This window comes from Grammomys surdaster, unplaced genomic scaffold, assembly GCF_004785775.1.
Source record: "Grammomys surdaster isolate TR1022 unplaced genomic scaffold, NIH_TR_1.0 125973, whole genome shotgun sequence".
Taxonomy (NCBI): Eukaryota; Metazoa; Chordata; class Mammalia; order Rodentia; family Muridae; genus Grammomys; species Grammomys surdaster.
This window is the reverse complement of record NW_021620790.1, coordinates 205,016-225,647: the sequence shown is the minus strand read 5'-3', so window position 1 is coordinate 225,647 and position 20,632 is coordinate 205,016. Positions and strand designations below refer to the sequence as shown.

General features: G+C 38.9%; 1 protein-coding gene across 1 annotated transcript in view; it reads left to right on the top strand.

The window, feature by feature from the left end:
- The window catches only part of LOC114609463 (contactin-associated protein like 5-2), a 737,464-nt gene that overhangs the window by 680,827 nt on the left and 36,005 nt on the right, over nucleotides 1-20,632 (top strand). Inside the window, exons 20-21 of the mRNA XM_028753828.1 lie at nucleotides 9,979-10,109; nucleotides 11,244-11,328. Of these exons, the coding sequence (XP_028609661.1) occupies nucleotides 9,979-10,109; nucleotides 11,244-11,328 (216 nt within the window). The remainder of the gene's footprint in view (nucleotides 1-9,978; nucleotides 10,110-11,243; nucleotides 11,329-20,632) is intronic.

Here is a 20,632-nt window from a genome sequence, read left to right as displayed (position 1 = left end):
GTTTGTGTGGTTATCTTCTTTTGGGTTTGATGGAAAAGGATTATTTTCTTGCTCTTTCTGGGGTATGATTGCCCTCCTTGTATTGGAGCTTTCCTGCTATTATCCTTTGTAAAGCTGGATTTGTGGGAAGATACTGTGTAAATTCAGTTTTGTCATGGAATATCTTAGTTTCTCCGTCTATGGTAATTGAGAGTTTTGCTGGGTAAAGTAGCTTGGGCTGGCATTTATGTTCTCTTAGGGTTTGTATGATATTTGTCCAGGATCTTCTGGCTTTTATAGTATCTGGTGAGAAGTCAGGTGTAATTCTGATAGGTTTGCCTTTATATGTTATTTGGCCTTTTTCCCTTACTGCTTTTAAAATTCTGTCTTTGTTTTGTACATTTTGAGTCTTGATTATTATGTGACGGGAGGTATTTCTTTTTTGATCTAGTCTGTTTGGCGTTCTGTAGGCTTCTTGTGTGATTATGGGCATCTCATTCCTTAGGTTAGGGAAGTTTTCCTCAATAATTTTGTTGAAGATATTTACTGGCCCTTTAAGTTGGGAATCTTCACTCTCATCTATACCTATTATCCTTAGGTTTGGTCTTCTCATTGCGTCCTGGATTTCCTGGATATTTTGAGATAGCAACTTTTTGCATTTTGCATTTTCTTTGATAGTTGTGTCAATATTTTCTAAGGTATCTTCTGCACCTGAGATTCTTTCTTCTATCTCTTGTATTCTGTTGGTGATGCTTGTGTCTATGACTCCTGATTTCTTTTTTAGGTTTTCTATCTCCAGGATAGTCTCCCTTTGTGATTTCTTTATTGTTTCCACTTCCATTTTTATGTCCTGGATGGTTTTGTTCAATTCCTTCATCTGTTTGTTTGTGTTTTCTTGTAATTCTTTTTTTTTTTTTTAATTTTTTTATTGGATGTTTTATTTACATTTCATATGTTGTCCCCTTACCCCATCCCCCACCCACCCAGGAACCCCCAATCCCCTCACACCTCCTCCTTCTTCTTTGTGGATGTAACCTCTATCTACCCCCCCACTCCCACCTCCCCACCCTCAAAACTCCCACCCCCTGGGGCGTCCAGCCTTCATGAGGTCAAGGAGCTCATCTTCCACCTGTGCCCAGCAGGGCCCTCCACTCTTATATATTCAGCTAAGGCCCTGGATCCCTCCATAAGTGCTCCCAGGCTGGTGGTTTAGACCCTGGGAGCTGTGGTTGGTTGGTATTGTTGCTCTCCTCATGGGGCCACAAATCCTTTCAGCTCCTTCAGTCTTCACTCTAACTCCTCCATTGAGAACCCCATGATCACTTCAATGGCTAGTTGTGAGCATCTGCCTCTGAATATGTCAGACTCTTGAAGACCTCTGAGGAGACATCCATATCAGGCTCTTATCAGCATGTACTTCCTGACTTCCACATCAGCATCAACCTTTGGTGACTGCACATGGGATGGATACTCAGGTGGAAAGGTCTTCAGACGGCCCCTCCTTCAGTTTTTGTCCCTCGCTTTGTCTCCATATTTGCTCCCTTGAGTATTTTGTTGCTCCTTCTAAGAAGGACCGAATCACCCCCACTTGGTCTTCCTTCTTTATGGACTTCATGTGGCCTGTGAGTTGCATCTTGGGCATTTTAAGGTTCTGGGCTAATATCCAATAATCAGTGAGTGAATACCATGTGTGTTCTTTTGTGATTGGCTTACCTCACTCAGTATGATAATTTCTAGTTCCATCCATTTACCTAGGAACCTCTCAAATTCATTGTTTTTAATAGCTGAGTAATACTCCATTGTGTAAATATACCACATTTTTTAAATCCATTCCTCAGTTGAAGGACATCTGGGTTCTTTCCAGCTCCTGGCTATTATAAATAAGGCTGCTATGAACATAGTTGAGCATATGTCCTTATTATATGTTCGAGCACCTTCTGGGTATATGCCTAGGAGTGGTATAGCTGGATCCTCGGGTAATGCTATGTCCAATTTTCTGAGGAACCGCCACACTGATTTCCAAAGTGGTTGCACCATCTTGCAGTCCCACCAACAATGGAGGAGTGTTCCTCTTTCTCCACACCCTCGCCAGCATCTACTATCACCTGAGTTTTTAATCTTAGCCATTCTGACTGGTGTGAGATGGAATCTCAGGGTTGTTTTGATTTGCATTTCCCTGACGACTAAGGATGCCGAGCATTTCTTTAGGTGCTTCTCGGCCATTCGAGTTTCTTCTGTTGAAAATTCTTTGTTAAGCTCTATACCCCATTTTTTAATAGGGTAATTTGGTTGCCTGGAGTCTAATTTCTTGAGTTCTTTGTATATATTGGATATTAGCCCTCTATCAGATGAAGGATTGGTAAAGATCTTTTCCCAATTTGTTGGTTGTCGTTTTGTCCTATTGACAGTGTCCTTTGCCTTACAGAAACTTTGCAATTTTATGAAGTCCCATTTGTCAATTCTCGATCTTAGAGCATATGCCATTGGAGTTCTGTTCAGGAACTTTTCCCCTGTGCCCAAGTATTCGAGGCTTTTCCCCACCTTCTCTTCTATTAGTTTCAGTGTATCTGGTTTTATGTGGAGGTCCTTTATCCACTTAGATTTGAGCTTTGTACAAGGGGATAAGAATGGATCAATTTTCATTCTTCTACATGTTGTCCTCCAGTTGAACCAGCACCATTTGTTGAAAATGCTGTCCTTTTTCCACTGGACAGTTTTAGCTCCTTTGTCAAAGATCAAGTGACCATAGGAGTGTGGGTTCATTTCTGGGTCTTCAATTCTATTCCATTGATCTTCCTGCCTGTCTCTGTACCAATACCAGGTAGTTTTTATCACTATTGCTCTGTAGTACAGCTTGAGGTCAGGGATGGTGATTCCTCCCGAAGTTCTTTTATTGTTGAGAATAGTTTTCGCTATCCTAGGTTTTTTGTTATTCCATATGAATTTGAGAATTTCCTTTTCTAACTCTGTGAAGAATTGAGTTGGGATTTTAATGGGGATTGCATTGAATCTGTAGATTGCTTTTGGCAAGATGGCCATTTTTATTATATTAATCCTGCCAATCCATGAGCATGGGAGATCTTTCCATCTTCTGAGATCTTCTTCAATTTCTTTCTTCAGAGACTTGAAGTTCTTGTCATACAGGTCTTTCACTTGCTTGGTTAGATTCACACCAAGGTATTTTATATTATTTGCAACTATTGTGAAGGGTGTCATTTCCCTAATTTCTTTTTCAGTCTGTTTATCTTTCATGTAGAGGAAGGCTACTGATTTGTTTGAGTTGATTTTATAACCAGCCACTTTGCTGAAGTTGTTTATCAGGTTTAGGAGTTCTCTGGTGGAAGTTTGGGGGTCACTTAAGTATACTATCATATCATCTGCAAATAGCGATATTTTGACTTCTTCCTTTCCTATTTGTATCCCTTTGACTTCTTTTTGTTGTCTAATTGCTCTGGCTAAGACTTCCAGTACTATATTGAATAGGTAGGGGGAGAGTGGGCAGCCTTGTCTAGTCCCTGATCTTAGTGGGATTGCTTCAAGTTTCTCTCCATTTAGCTTGATGTTGGCTACTGGTTTGCTGTAAATTGCTTTTACTATGTTTAGGTAGGGGCCTTGAATTCCTGATCTTTCCAAGACTTTTATCATGAAGGGATGTTGAATTTTGTCAAATGCTTTCTCAGCATCTAGTGAGATAATCATATGGTTTTTTTCTTTAAGTTTGTTTATATAGTGGATTACATTGATGGATTTCCGAATATTGAACCATCCCTGCATTCCTGGGATAAAACCTACTTGATCATGATGGATGATTGTTTTGATGTGGTCTTGGATTCGGTTTGCTAGAATTTTATTGAGTATTTTTGCATCGATGTTCATAAGGGAGATTGGTCTGAAGTTCTCTTTCTTTGTTGGGTCCTTGTGGGGTTTGGGAATGAGTGTAATTGTAGCTTCATAGAACGAATTGGGTAGTGTTCCTTCTGTCTCTATTTTGTCGAATAGTTTGAAGAGAATTGGTATTAGGTCTTCCTTGAAGGTCTGATAGAATTCAGCACTAAAACCATCTGGTCCTGGGCTTTTTTTAGTGGGGAGACTTTTAATGACTGCTGCTATTTCCTGAGGGGTTATGGGAGTATTTAGATGGTTTATCTGCTCCTGGTTTAATTTTGGTACCTGGTATCTGTCTAGGAAATTGTCCATTTCATCCAGGTTTTCCAGTTTTGTTGAGTATAGGCCTTTGTAGTAGGATCTGATGATTTTTTTTAATTTCTTCCGTTTCTGTTGTTATGTCTCCCTTTTCAGTTCTGATTTTATTAATTTGGATACTCTCTCTGTGCCCTCTGGTTAATCTGGCTAACGGTTTATCTATCTTGTTGATTTTCTCAAAGAACCAACTCCTGGTTTTATTGATATTTTGTATTGTTCTTTCAGTTTCTATTTGGTTGATTTCAGCCCTGAGTTTGATTATTTCCTGCCTTCTACTCCTCCTGGGTGTATTTGCTTCTTTTTGTTCTAGGGCTTTTAGTTGTGCAGTCAACTTGTTAGTGTGTGCTCTTTCCAGTTTCTTTTTGTAGGCACTTAGAGCTATGAGTTTTCCTCTTAGCACTGCCTTCATGGAGTCCCACAAGTTTTGGTATGATGTGTCCTCATTTTCATTGAAATCTAAAAAGTCTTTAATTTCTTTCTTTATTTCTTCCTTGACCAAGTCATCATTGAGTAGAGAGTTGTTCAGTTTCCATGTGCACATGGGTTTTCCATTGGTTTTGTCATTATTAAAGACCAGTCTTATTCCATGGTGATCTGATAAGAGGCAAGGGATTATTTCAATCTTTTTGTATCTGTAGAGGCTTGTTTTGTGACCAATTATATGGTCTATTTTGGAGAAGGTACCATGAGGTGCTGAGAAAAAGGTATATTCTTTTGTTTTAGGATGAAATGTTCTATAGATGTCTGTTAAGCCCATTCGGTTCATAACTTCTGTTAATGTCAAAGTGTCTCGGTTTAGTTTCTGTTTCCATGATCTGTTCATTGCTGAGAGTGGGGTGTTGAAATCCCCCACTGTTATTGTGTGAGGTGTAATGTGTGTTTTGAGCTTTAGTAAAGTTTCTTTTATGTATGTAGGTGCCCTTGCATTTGGAGCATAGATGTTCAGAATTGAGAGTTCACCTTGGTAGCTTTTTCCTTTGATTCTTGTAATTCTTTAAAGGATTTTTGTGTTTCTTTAAGGACTTCATCCTGTTTTCCTGTGTTCTCCTCAAGTTTTTTGATAGTGTTATTTACTTCCTTCTTGTAGTCCTCTAGCATCATCATTAGAAATGATTTTAGATCTGGTTCTTGTTTTCCTGGTGATATGGGGAGTTCAGGACTTTCTAATGTGGGAGAACTAGGTTCTGATAATGGCAAGTACCTTGGGTTGCTGGTGCTTGTGTTCTTGCGCTTGCCTTTCGCCATCTGGATCACCTTTGTGCTATCAGTACTGTCTCTGACTGGGGCCTGTCTTTCCTATTATTTAGGTTGTGTCAGAACTGTTTGGGATGGGTTTTGCTGCTTGAGTTAGAGATGAGGCCCAAGATGTGCTCGGTGCTCAGGTGGAAACCGGAAGGGGCCGGGGCTCCGGGTCAGGAGCGGATTCCTGGATCCCAATGAGTCCCAGTGGGTCCCAGTGGGTCCCAGTTGCTCCCTGATTGGGGGCGAGCACTGCCACCTCCTAGCCTAAGAAACTGCTTGAGCTAGCTTGAGCCAAGGAGAGCCCCGCTTCCTCTAGGTTCTGTGAGATTGGGTGCAGAGCTGACTCCCAGGATCTGCTCTGGCACAGACCGGAAGGAACCCACGCTCCGGGCCCTGGAGTGAACTCCTGGGTCCCAGTGGGTCCTAGCCACTCCCTGTTCGGGGGCAAGCACTGCCACCTCCTAGCCCAAGACCCTGCTTGGCACAGAGGTCCTGCGAGCCCCGCTTCCTCTGGAGTCTGCGAGATTGGGTGCAGAGCTGCCTCCCGGGATCCTCGAGTGCTCGGGCCCAAACCAGATGGAGCCCGCTCCAGGCCAGGAGCGAATTCCTGGGTCCCAGTGGGTCCCTGTTGCTCCCTGTTTGGGGTGAGTGCTGCTTTTTCCTTACCTGGGATGCTGCGTGAGTTCAAGCTCCTGGGAGTCCCTGTTTTTCTTGGTTTTCTGCGGTTGGGTACAGAGCTGCTGCCTGCGACCTGCTCTAGGCTCGGTCCCAAACCGGAAGTCCCCTCTGTGATTTTCAACATAATAAAAAGACAGGGCAAAGGAGAATCAGCCATGAGATAGGAGAAGTATTTAGCAGTGAATTGGGAATAAAATTAGAAGCAGAAATATTATGAAAATAATTAATTTATCATAAAAGAGGAAGACCATGTGAATTATTGACAAGATGTAGATATAGATTGTGGATGAGTAATTGGCTTTATTAATGTCCTTGACAATATTAGCATCAGTTTTAGGTGAATGATTAAATAAATTGAATAGGATCATGATTAAGAGTAAGGAGAACACAGGACTTAAAAACAGGAAGCATCAGTAGAGTCTATGGATTTTCAGTGTAGACCATAAAAGAGTAGGAAAATATAGCAGATACTATAATTTAGAAAGTTAAGGGTATTTATTTTAAGATAAGAAAACACTAATGAAAATATGGCCATAGATACAATGAAACAAACATAGATAACAAAGGAAGGAGGAGGGGTGGTTCCTGATGTAGTGTATTTTACTAGGTATGAAGGATGAAAAAAATGTGTAAGCTGGTATTAGATGCTAGCGTAAGTAGTTTTCTTGCTGTGACTAACAAAGTAGTAGGAAAGATTGCTCAATATGTAAGCATTTGCTGTACAAATTTGAGAATCTGGGTTTGAAGCCCCAAATGTAACATAAAAACCTGACATAATAGTGCATGTCTATAATCTCAGAACTCCTAATATGAGACAGGATACATAGGAGTCTGAGAATAGAGAATACCTGCAACTCATAGGCCAACTAACCAACCATGAGCCATGAGACATAGACTCAATAAAGATGGAAAACAAAGCCAGGACACATGACATTGTCTCTTGACTACACTTATGTGCACCCAGTCACATACTTGTGTGCATACACACAGTCACAAATACACACACACATACACAGACAGAAATGATATCAGAACATGCACATTCTGGAGCTGACAGTTGACACATAATGCATAGGAATTACAGATATTGTTGTTTGATTCCTTCAGTGTTCTTAAAAGCCAGGGGAGCTGGCTTGGTCAATGAAATGCTTGCTATGGAAGCTGAATATGGATCCCCACTGCTCATGAAAAAGCCAGGTCTGGTGATCTGTAACTAAAATCCCAATGCTGAGAATGTCGAGACCTGAAGACTTATAGTGTTCTATAGCTAACCTGACTAACCAGTACTATCAATGAGCTTCAAGTCAACCATTAGCAAACTCTGTTTCAACAACTTAGATGAAGATAAACCAAGGAAGACATTGTTGACATTTAGCCTGTATGGGTGAACAAGTGGGTATGCACACTGGCATATATACATACTATACATAAAAATTAGTCACACACACACACACACACACACACACACACACACACACACATACACACATCCTAAAAGATATATCATCCTAAAAGATATATCCAGACTTCTAGAGATTTTACAGCTTACAGCTAATACATCACAGTATATGTTAGGATAAAGCTGATAACAGGACTATCTTGAAAAATCCAGATAGTTTCCTGAGAAACACAACATCATGCTGAAATATGAAGGATGAGAAAAAATAAGCCTAATGACAAAACTCTAAAAAATATTAAGTAAATATATTAAGAAATTCTTCAATTCCAAACTCGTTTTTATAGATAAACATAGATGGCAAAAATTCAACCATAATGAGATAAGTTTAATAAGGCAAGTGATGCAATTCTGTCCAGTTTGATGAGGGCATTTTTTTTTTAGGATGTGAATGTGGTTCCTTTGAAGAAGCATCCTCATCACTATGTTTAGTTCTACAGTTTTTCTGTAATATAGATTTTGTAGTATCATTTTCAATTAAACACTTTCTTCATATTAATATATTCATTGTGTGTTTTTATATGAGTATACATTGTGACATGCCATATGTATAGAAGACAAAAAAAAACATTGTTTCACAGTTTTGTCCTTCTATGTGGATGAAATCCAAGTAATAAAACACTTTTACCTGTTGAGACATCTGACCAGACCCCATTATGATTTTCAAGTAATAATTCATACACACATACACACACACACACACACACACACACATACGTATACACACACACACATGGACACAAACCCACACAGTTGGAGAGAGAAAGACAGAGAGTGGGGAGAGGGAAAGGGAGAGACAGACACAGAGACAGACAGAGAGAAACAGAGAAAGAAATAAAGATATAGATTTGTCTCAAAGTTATAGACATGAAGAAATAAGACAGATATAATTTGAGTGCTTCAACATTAAAAGATATCACTAAAATTTTATGGGGTACTTGTGGAGACTATAGTGCATTTTATTACAAATGTTTATTTCAGAAACATTTGAAAAAGAGGCAATAGCTCCATTTTTAAAAAAGTCACTTTTATTTCTAAGCACTACTAATGTGCAATAGAGAGAAAAGTGAGACTACGTGGGAGATAAATGTAGAATGATGCACTGTTCTCAATGCACTTCTAACCTGGCACTTGGCCTATTCTTTAGTTTGTTGTATTGATAGTACTTTCTCTGTGACAGCCTGCTCTCTCTGGGAATATAAACCTAAAGTATTTACCAATGTCTAGTTTTGAGGGAGAAGTGTGGAGAACATTTTCTGCTCTCTTGTATACTCAAGGAGAGTTTTTGATGTCTGGGGGAAAGTCCAACTCTACAATGTAGACGACCACAAAGAGTGGGAAAACCATCATGTGTTATGCACTTGGCCACTCTGCTCAACTATCTCAGGCAGCCATGTTGGAAATGGGAGATGAGTAAATGCCTGGATTAAAGAATCCAGTGAATGTTTGTTTTCCATGTCACATTTTCATACAGAGGAGCTTTAAAATTTAAAAGTAATATTCAGACTACTATAGCTATTCTGGTTTTACTGTACTGTTTTGTCTTCCTGAATTCCTCAATTCTCTTCCTCTTCCTCACATACTAAAAGGAAAGAAAGGAAAGTCCTTCATATGCCTTTCAGACTCTACTAAATCCATTTAGTTTTCTTTAACTATATAAATGCACTCTTAGGTTGGGATTCAGTGGACTGGTTTTGAGACTATGTGGATAGTGAACAGTGTCTTCAAAAATATTCTCCTGCTAAAATTTGAATTTCCTAAGGAACCATGAAGGTTTAGATTGTTTACCTTGCCTTAACTAGACCATAATTAAACTGGAGACATTACATTACATCTCAGTGAATAAAACAGGAAGGTCTCCTCTCTCTTAAGCTCAAAAGAAGGAAAATGATTGCAAGAAAACCATGTCATAAGAGTAAGCATGACATGTTCATGTTCTCACATTACAGTTACAATATAAATCTGTGGATGTGCAAGTCAAAGTAGACCGCTTATTTCTACTCTCCTCTTCTGCTCCCTCTCTTCCTTCCTTTCTCTAGCTATCTCCCCTTTCACTTTTTTTTTTCTAGTTGCTTTTGTGAGGCACAATTCTACTGTGTAGCCCAACTGGCTTGAAAACCCTGACCTTCCTTTCCCAGTCTGCAAAGTGTTAAAATTACAAGATTTCACCATTGCACTGATCTTAAACTAGCATTTTAATTTAAAATGGCACATTCAGAAACAACAGTAACAACAACAACAACAATACAGAGGCACACTCACTTTAATTATATTCAGAAGTTTGTATTTCAACTCTGATGAGCAGATGCCAAGTTATTGAGGCCCAGAAGACAGAAATAACCAATTTATGAACAATTTGATGACATCTATGTTGTGCTTGCTATTTTTAATTCTAACCCTCTCCTTTTTTTTCCTTCAAGGAAGTTTACAGATTCAATATCGACTAAGCAAGGGAGAACATCACATGTTCACCGTTAGCACAGAGAATCTGGCCAATAGAAGAGTGCACCAGGTGAAGATGAGCAGAGATGGGCCAGAACTTTCCATTCAGGTACTTTACTTCTCACCTTTCCACACAGCCTACATTCTAATGCTTCTTCATCAAACATGTCTGAGCTCCATCAAACCACATACTGCCATGTTTCTCCTTCTCACTGGGATTGTGATCTCCTGGGAACATGCTAAAAATGCAAATTCTTAAGTCCCACAGGAGAGCTATCCTATCAGAAACTACTGGAGAGGAGGAATCACTGGCCATTCTAGTTGTGCTCAAGTTTATGTACCTCTTAACCAGATTAAATGAAGAACAAAAATGAATGAATAAAAAGAGGAAAGTACAGATGATTGTACAATGGGCTATAGGGGAGATACAGAAGCCCTGGGAAAGGCACAGGTTTCCTCTACACATCACTAATTACTTTATAGTGAAAACTGTGCATTGATACATATATGCACACTGTTCCTCGAATAATAGCTATTGGAAGATTCTACTGTATATGACAAGATTGAGAAAAATCAAGACAGATTGGTGGGGCAGCCCAGGAAGAAAAAAGAAGAGGGTAGCAAATCATATTCAGCAATACTGGAAGCCAAGAATGATACTAAAGGAGCACCCTAGAAATCAAGGCCAGGAGAACCCATCCATGACTTCTGTTCAGCTTTCTAGTGCAGGTTGATGAGCCAGCTCTATCGGTGGCAGCAATATTTTCACCCTTTCCTAAAGTATTTATCGAAGTATGCTTCATGACTAGGAAGTCCTACAGTCCACACCTGAGAGTAGGTCAGGAATATGGAGAGAAATAAATAGTGATGACTGAAAGGATAAGAGGGGAGGAAGAAGGGGGAACGGGCTGTACAGCTAGGTCCCATTTAATGTGGCAGAGCAGATAACAGATGGGTTTCTCTACTTACTTTTTTTCAGAAAAGAATCCTTTGAAAATTCCCAGTGGGGAGATTAATACATGACAATTGCCCTAAAGGGTTTCTAAGGGAATGAAAGCCCCATGAAAGACTTTGTTTTACAAGGAGTAAAGAAAAGGGACTTCATATGCATTGTGGAACAACTGGTGGCACATTTCAAATCTCATTTGAGAGAGAATTCTGTAACCTATAAGTGGTTTACAGATAGGATTGCTTTATGCTTTCTGAAAACCTGGACTGATGGTTGTGTTTTATTTTCCTCCAGATGGACCAGCAACTCTTCAGCTACAACTTCTCCCCAGAAGTAGAGTTCCAGACAGTGAGGTTACTCATCCTAGGCAAAGCCACAGGTCTGTTTTTCTCTTCTATATATTTCATAGACACTGTTAAACTTGATGAATTTATCACCTCTGTTGGTGTGTTCAGTGATTCACATCTGAAGACATTGCTCCCAACTGCGGTCTTGATGCAGGCTTTGAAACAGGATATACTAAAACATACATGTGCTAATGATGCAGAGTACAATTTATGTCTGGTTTATTGATTGGTTAGCTTTTACTTTCTGTTCTTTGCATCTTACATATTTCTGCTTTGTATACAAAGTGATTTTCCCCTTTTTGAGCAAAACATTTTTGATATATTATTTTTCTGTCTTAAAGTCTTTGAATTCATAAACTTTTATTTGAAGGAAGGTATTGATCTCATCTTGACTCTCAGAAGATCATTTTGCTAGACAGCTGAAGGGTGTTTTATATCAGATTGGGGAGAGGGAAGGGGAAGAGTGTCAGTGAGAGCAAGGAGTGGAAGAGAGAGAGAGAGAGAGAGACAGAGACAGAGACAGAGACAGAGACAGACAGAGAAAGAGAGAGAGAGAGACAGAGACAGAGACAGAGACAGAGACAGACAGAGAAAGAGAGAGAGAGAGACAGAGAGAGACAGAGAGAGACAGAGACAGAGAGGAGAGAGAGAGACAGAGACAGAGACACAGAGAGGAGAGAGGGAGGGAGAGAGAAAGGGGAGAAGGAAGGCAAGAGGGAGAAGGAAAATGTGAGGAAGAGTGAAGGGGGATATATAAAGAGAAAATGAAGTGGAAAAGGGAGAAGGAGAGAGGAGCAAAGGGGAGATTGAGATGGAGAAAAAACACAAATGCATTCTGAGTGGTTTTAGAGACAGGTATACTGTCTCATGACTGTACCAATGCACACTTTTCCCAGCTCTGCTTCCATGATATATTGACAGGAGCTAGAAACTGTTTATATGAGGAAAGATCACTCTGAGGAAATGACATATGTCCTATCCAGCCACTGTCATCCTTCTTATGACCAGATTTGAAATGCAGAAATGCCAATGAGCACACCCCTTTCTCTCTTGTCTCTTTGATTTGAAATCTCATTAGTTATTTCTACTTTTGAAAGTTTGAAATTACTACATGCCCAGCAAGACATGCTTTGATTGTATGTTCATAAGCATAAGAAACTTGGTGTGTAGGTGTGTGTTGATGTTTGTAACTTTATGTGTCTGGTTATAGATTTATTTTAAAGTTTAATGCTTGGTATTTTTATATTTCCTAAGTCTATTAATTAGTTCCTACATATCTTTGTATCTATTAAAATTTAATATTCATCTTTATTCATTAATTTTCAGATTCTCAATGTATCAACTATTGATTATTTCACATTCTAAGTATTCAACTCTGAGATCTGAATTCAACCAATTTTGCACTATCTAATTATACTCTTACATATTTTATCCTTTGCAAAACTTTACTGTCAAAATAGTATGGATTCTAGGAATATTAAACACTTAGTTTTTACTAGTGGTTGTGTGTGTGTGTGTGTGTGTGTGTGTGTGTTTGTGTCTGTGTCTGTGTATGTGTGTGTGTGTATCTGTATGTGTATGTGCCAGAGCGGGGGAAATGGGTGCATTCCATTGAGCACTTGGATCATGAGATCAAACTCAATTCAGGTTTATCAGACTTGATTTGCAGATCACATTTTATTCACCTTAATCTTTGATTTTTTTATTTCCCTCAGGTGTACTTAATTGCAGTTAACACAAACTGTTAATCATATTAATTGATTTTTTCCACTTCTTGCACTAAAATTCTATTATTTGGCCAAAAATACCCCAAAACTGTTAATTGAGGAAACCTGCTGGTTTCTTCTCGGTTTTCATCTGTTTTAAAACCATACTGGCAATCATTATTGAACACTCTGTCTCTTCCAGTTGTATTATCTGATTCTCTACGGATCTATATCAATTACTATCTTTTATCTAAGTCTTTCCTCTAACAGATTCTTCTCTGTGGGTTATGTCTCAGTGTATAAAAATGTGTGCATGTGCGCACATGCATGTGCTGACACACACATATAAAAACATGTTCATACATATTTACTTGGAATTGATTTCTGAGAACATGTAGGATGTCAAATGGATTAGTTCCCTCCTGGGAAGATTTGCATTTGTTCAATCAGTTGTCACATGGAAATTCTGATTAGGATAATTTCAGTCTCTCAGTTTTTCTTTTGTTGTGTAGAACAGAAGTTTAAATTTAAATTCTGAAGCTCAATGACATTAAAACTTTTGGCAGCGCTTCTCAGAATAAATGTTGCTAATGTCAGTGCTGAGATATATGATTTTTTATTTTTTTTTTTTGCTGATTTCATAGCTTGCTCATAATCCCCCCTGGCTGAATTGCTCTCTCCCACCTCTTCTTTTTAGTTAACAACTTCTTCTCAAATCTGCTCTTGTGGCAAAAAGCACGCGGGGGGTGGGGGGCACGGAGTCCCAGAGGCTTTCCATGGGTGGGTCTCAGGTGGGTCTCAGGTGGGTCCCACGTACTGGAGAAAGTCTGAAGTTTCAAAAGTTGGAAGCTTGGCAGCAGCAGGCCCCAGAAGACACATTGACTGGGTTTCCAAAGAGTAGTTTATTATACATGGCGTAATAGTTGGATCTGGATGTGCTTGCGCCCCCCCCCAAAAAAAAAAAAAACAAAGCCAACGGGAGCTGGCTTAAATATAGAGTGGAAAGGAAGAGGGACCAAGGAGGAATAACTTAATTAGCTACGCCCCCTGGCCTTTATATCTTATGAATTTGGAAATCTGTTAGTCACGCCCTCTACCTGGATGTTAGCAAACCTCTCTGGGAAGAGATACTCTGAGCCAAAGGTGTCTGCAAGATGCAGGCTAATGGGGATGTATGTAGGCCGCATGTGGGGATCGTTTGGAATCTGGGAGTGTGAGGAGATAAGTGCTGTCCCTGACAGATTCTCTGTTGGGTCCCCAGCTACCTCAGACCCATTGCTCTACCAGGTAGATCAAATCACCTCTTTGTGATTTGATCACACATGCTTCTGGGGCCTGCTGCTGCCAAGCTTCCACATGCTCTGACTCTATTTCTTTTTTACACAGTAATTTGTTTACACTCATCTGTTTTCTCTCCACTTACAGTCTCATCAAAGGTGAGGATGACATGTCACATACTTCCATTTGCATGAGGCAATTTTCCTTCTGCTGTGGTTTCCCTTAAAAGCTATCTTCATCATACAAGATCTTCACACTTGATTTTCTCAGTCTCCTTTAAAAGGGCTTAGTTGCTCTTCACACCTCCTTACCCCTACCCCAATCTTTAATACTGCCCCATGACTAAATGTCTAAGTCCTAAAAGACCTCTCCTGATGACCATTAGAATGTAGATGTGAGTAGGGCATGTGGTTCAGTGAGTTAGACATCTTATCTATGAAGCCCAATGAGCTCTGTTTACTCTCCAGATTCCACATAAGAGAAGAGATTTGACTCTTGCAAAATTTCTCTGATTTCTGTACATTTACTATGGCACATGTGTCCTCTCCTTCTTAAGTAAACAGATGTAATTTAAAAATAAAAACAAAATACAAGTGAGCCAAAGAACTGGGGCTAAGTTTCAGTGTAGCACAGAAATGTTGAAAACAAGATGTGTTTAGACAAAAATGAATATGTTAGCATAATGTCACAGAGAGGGATAAGGTTCAGCAGAAATGTTGCTTAGCCCTGATAACAAATGCCATACCACTATACAATCTTTAAAAAGATTGATTTGAGGGACAATTTCTTCTGTAAAATAAGATCTTTAAGCATTTTTCATAGTAGATTTTTGGGGAAAATATATGTAAAATTTGTCTCAGTATTTTCAACAGTGTATCATTTCAAACCAAACCTAATTTGTTCATTTTCTTTCTGGGAAAGGAAGGGGCAAGTCACTGTCCTAAAATCTGCTGATTTTGCACATATTCTGTACCAGACCTGGTCCTTTAGGCATCATGATAAATGGAAGAAATTATTTTCTGAGAGAAAATTCTGAGTTGGAGATACTAGCCCATAAAGAGAGCCAATTACACTGTCCACATTAAAACTAAGATGGGGCTGGCAAAATGGCGTGTTGAGTCCTTACCATCAAGCCTTACAATGAGTTTGATCACTGGGACCTACATAGTGGTAGGAGAGAACTAACTTCCCCATATTGTCCTATTTCCTACATATATGTACTATAGTATGCAGATACACATATCACACAATAAATTAATAATAAAGTTGAGGTATGTTGGCTCTCTATGAGTGAAAAAGTTCTGGAGTGATTACTTCAATGTCAGTTTTCAACTGACAGCCCCAAATTATTACAGTGCCTCAGTGGTGGGAAGACACTGAATATCCATAAGGATATCATAAGGATGATCAGGGAAGACCTTGATCGTCCATAAGCTATGAATATGGAGGAGAAAGGATTTCTTTTGTGTTAACTATTGTAGTGACGTGAATGAGAATGGGCTCTATAGGCTCATATATTTGACTAATCTTGGTCAATTAGTGGAATTTTGGGGGTATGTGGCCTGGATAGAGGAGGTGTTCCCCCCTCGCCCCCCCTCAGATTGGTAGTTACTGTCTCAAAGTTTTGGCACTTAGATACTGCTTCAACATCATGTTCACCTGCCTGGAGCCATTTTCTCACCATGATGGTCATAAATTCACTCTCTGAAGCTGTAGGCAAATTCCTAAATTAAATGATTTATTTTATAGATTTCCTTGGTTGTGGTGTCTCTTCACATCGATAGAAAAGTAACTTAGTCTACTACATACATTAAAATCAGAAAAGACAATTTCTGAAGTGGACAGTAAGATGCTCTTTTCAGGGAGCAGTGAGCTGTGAGAAGGAATACTTAACCTTGATTAAGAGATAAGACAGAAAAAACAGGTTGCAGCTTCAGAATAAACTGAGAATTTTGGGTTATGTTAGTCCAAGTGAAAAAAATTATATTTGAGAGACTTTTAAACTTCTATATTTTCCCTTTCTATTACAAAGCTTCTCTCTCTCTCTCTCTCTCTCTCTCTCTCTCTCTCTCTCTCTCTCTGTGTGTGTGTGTGTGTGTGTGTGTGTGTGTGTGTGTGTGTGGTGTTCAGGTGTACTTGTGGAGGCTGGAAGTCTTCCTTTATTACTCTCCATCTTATTCACTGAGGGAAAGCTTCTCTGTCAAATAGATAGTTCAACAATATTGCTAGTCTTACTGGCCATCCTTCTCTGGGAATCTTGTCTTCATGTTCTCACCATAGAATGAAAGAGGAGGTTCCCACATGCCAATCCAGCATTTCTCTGGGTTCTGGAGACCCATAAATCCTATCCTTACATTTGAAAATCAAGAGGTATTAACCCTGAACCACTTATATCTTGTTATAACACAGCCAACTCTTCAGCCTCACATGAAAACACCATAGATTTTGAATAAAAAACATGCAATGACCCTGATAGATTCTAAGTGCCTCTCAAATTGTCTTTTGAATTTTACCAGTCAGATTTCTCTCATCTGCTCTTCTCTAACACTCTGTTTTCTAAGATTCCACAGAACAGCTTATCAAGCTTTGACAACTCAATAGGTTTTCTCATGCAAAATTCCACAGTCTTCCTTCCCAAAATCCTTCCACAAAATCATGTTCAGTTCTATTACAGCAATATTCCACAATCCTGATCAATTCTGTCTTAGTCAGGGTTTCTGTTGTCATAATTAAATACTATATCCAAAAGCAGCTTGAGGTGTGTGTTATTTCACACATGTTTTAATATAATAGTTCATCTTTGAAAATTGTCTGGACAGGAAATCAACATAAATCTGGAGGCAGGAACTGATGTGGAAGATCATGGAGGAATGCTGGTTATAGCCTTATTTCTCATGACATTTTCTGCCTGCTTTTTTTTTTTTTTTATAGAACCAAGGATTACTACCCCAGGAATCAAGTTGAACCACCAATAATGGGGTAGTTTCTACAACATCAATAACTAAGTAAGAAAATGCCCTATAAGCTTGCCTGTAGCCTGATCTTATGATGGCATTTTCTAAGTTGAGTCTTCTTCCTCTTAGATAACTTTAACTTGTGTCAAGTTGATATAAAAATTAACCATCATAGCATGTTAATCTAATATAATACTTAGCCTAAGTACTATATTTAGTTTTCCCACATGAAGCAGAAATGTACATTATAGAATAGGTGTCAATGACATATTGATTCCTTACAAAAGTTGAATCTGAGAACTGGATGTATATTTTAATTGACAGATGATATATACCTCTGGTATTCTCACTTACATGCATATAGAACACACATCCAAAAGTGCATGCATACACATATATATATATAAACACACACACATGGAAAAGAAATGAAAAGTGTTTAGCACCCAGGAAACACTAGCCTTGATTCTCAGCAATTCCTAAATGGTGCATGGAGGTATAAACCTGTATTCACAACACACAATAAAAAGGAATAAATTATGTCAGAAATTCAATGTCTACCTCAGGTACAGAGAGACTTCATGGCCTGCCTGGGCTGGAGTAGGCATTGTGTCAAACAAAGAGAAAAATTAAACCCATTTGTTGGATAATCCCATTTGTTGTTATTTAAGCTGCTCTATTCTTTAGCAAAGCTGTTCCTGATAGATTCTAACAATGTGTATTTGTCAGGCTAGTATTAAAATCATGGAAGCTACTCTGTTTGAAGATTTCAGACATTATTTCTCTCTTTCTTAGCATTGTATAATTCTGATGCTTCAAAAGGAGATCCCAAGACTTCCTTATAGATTTATTCTCTTACTAAAGTTATACTATTGACATCACATATTGCTTTATGTTATAGTCAAAAAAGTGTATGGATATGTATATGCATGTGTGCACATATGTGTACATGTGTATGAATGTGTGTGCATGGTATGTTTGAATGGACATGTAACAGTGAGTATGCTTATATGTATGTGTATGGCTGTTTCTAAATATATGTATGCTTGTGTGTGTAGTAGGAACATGGAAGCCATTATATTCTATATTAACTCCCTCTGGTATAGTGTCATGTTCTGCAGCCTGAATATTAGATCTCTAGGACGACCTATGCATATCTTTATTTTTAAAGTGATACATAAAAGTTAGGTAAAAAACAAATTGACTTGGAATTAAATAGCTCTGGGTTACATTTTTGAAGGTCACTTGACAAGATTACTCACCACTAATGGGACTTATGTAATGAGTAATATTGATTACAAACTTGAGTATATAGAATTGCATAAGGAGACAAACTTCTGTATATGACCTTGGGGGAGATTATAGATTGAGTTAATTGAGGTGGGAAGCCTCACCTTGAATGTGGGTAGCACTATTCCATGACTGGAGACTTGAACTGAATGAAAAGGAGAAAGAGATCGGAGCACCAGCATTCATCTCTCTCTGCTTCCTCATGGTGGGTACAATGAGCCCAGAGGATTCATCTATAACTACTTTGTCATGATAGTCTGCATCTTAAAGCTGTCAGCTAAAATTCACCCTTTCTTTCTTAAACTGTTTCATTATATTAAACAAAAAAGTAACTAATACAGCCTATATGTGCCTCAGTTTCCTGATGCTTGATACCAGGATGGTGACAGTCTCTTACTGCATTTGTTTAATGGTAGGTTTTCAGGCATATAAAGTGTGGAGCTATGCAAAATTTCATGACAGAATACGTTCCTAAGCTCCCACAATGCTGCTGTCTTTTAGTCTTTCTTGCTGACATTTCTCTTCCTGACCAGGGACACTGCTATTGACTTGTTTGCCCATTGTCTGGGAAGTCTGATCTAGTCTAGTAAATGTCAGTGCTGACAAGGCAAGGAACTGAAAAAAAAATTGTTATCAGAGAAATAAACTTCCTGAGCAGCTTTGGAGGGTCTCATCAAAGTGTGCTGATTTAGGGCACACTGACAACACATTATAAAGTTGCTGTGTTACCTTCCTCCCTTGAAGCTCTCCAGTCCTGTTCTGTTGACCTACACTGCCGCATCTGATCATAGGAAGAAATAAACATATCAGCTTACTGTGGAGTGAGCCTGACTTGCAATCTGAGAGAGATTACATGATTTATCTCATTGTTGTGACAAAATGTTTGACCTAGGAGATTTAAAGAAGATACATCTTTTGTTGGCTCACAGTTTAGCAGTACAGTCTGTTATGGTAGAGGAGTCATGGTATGAGGACTGGGAAGCAGATGATCACAATGTTTTTGTAGTCTGGCAGAGAGTGATGGATGCTGGTACTCAGCTCTCTTTCATTATTCTTATTCAATGAAAAGCTCTGGATCAGAGAAGCATGATGCTCACAGTAGGAATGAGTCTTCTCATCTACATTTACTCAATCTAAAAACTCCCTCCAGATATACCCAAAAGCTTGTCTCCTGGAAATCCTATATCTTATCAAGGTGAAGTTGAGTAAAAACCAACACAATGGTGATCATCATATTAGTCCACAGCTGTTGAGAACTGCCCACACTTCCCAGCACTCACAACAAGCCCTGAATTTTTTCAGTATTCCTCTTTTGCATTTATTACCTGCTTTTCCCCTGGGAGACTGTCATCTTTTTTTCTGTTATCTTTCTTTTCCAAACCCTTTTCATTAACACTACCTGATGCACAGCCCTTAATGTTCTGCATGTATTCCATGCATATTTTATTCTACAATCCCTTTCATTAGTACATTGCTGACAGACTACAGAAGGCATAGACCTCCATTCATTTCATTGATTTTAAAAATCCATACATTCCTTTTCACTTCCTGTGAAAAAATAACAAAAAGTAACTTGTGAAATACCTAGCTTATTCTGAATTGCAGTTCCATGCAGATAAGAGTTTGTCATCTATCATATTAGTAGGTAGGAAAGACATGGCATTGGGAGCAGGAAGCTGGTCACTCATAATGAATCTAGACCCTGGAAGCAAAGGTAGAACAGAGAGTGAAGTGACATTCAAGCCTTTTTTTTAAGGACTTCTGCCCAAAAGCTCCACCTTCTAAAGTTCCAAGACATTCACAAATAGCAGCAGAACCATATGGAAATGAAATGATCACTACGGGAAACATGTCACATTCAGAATACCACAGTCACCATTCTGATCTGTTCTAGACCAGGGTATTTTTTCAAGATTAAAGATTATGGGTGTCAAGACAGAAGTAGATTTAGGTAAGGCAGGACAGTATGTTACAGTATGTTACTTCAAAACTTGCTCATATAATAGGTTTTCATAGTTGAATGGAACTGGACTTAGCTGTGAATGTCAACTCACCACCCCATCTCTCTCTCTCTCTCTCTCTCTCTCTCTCTCTCTCTCTCTCTCTCT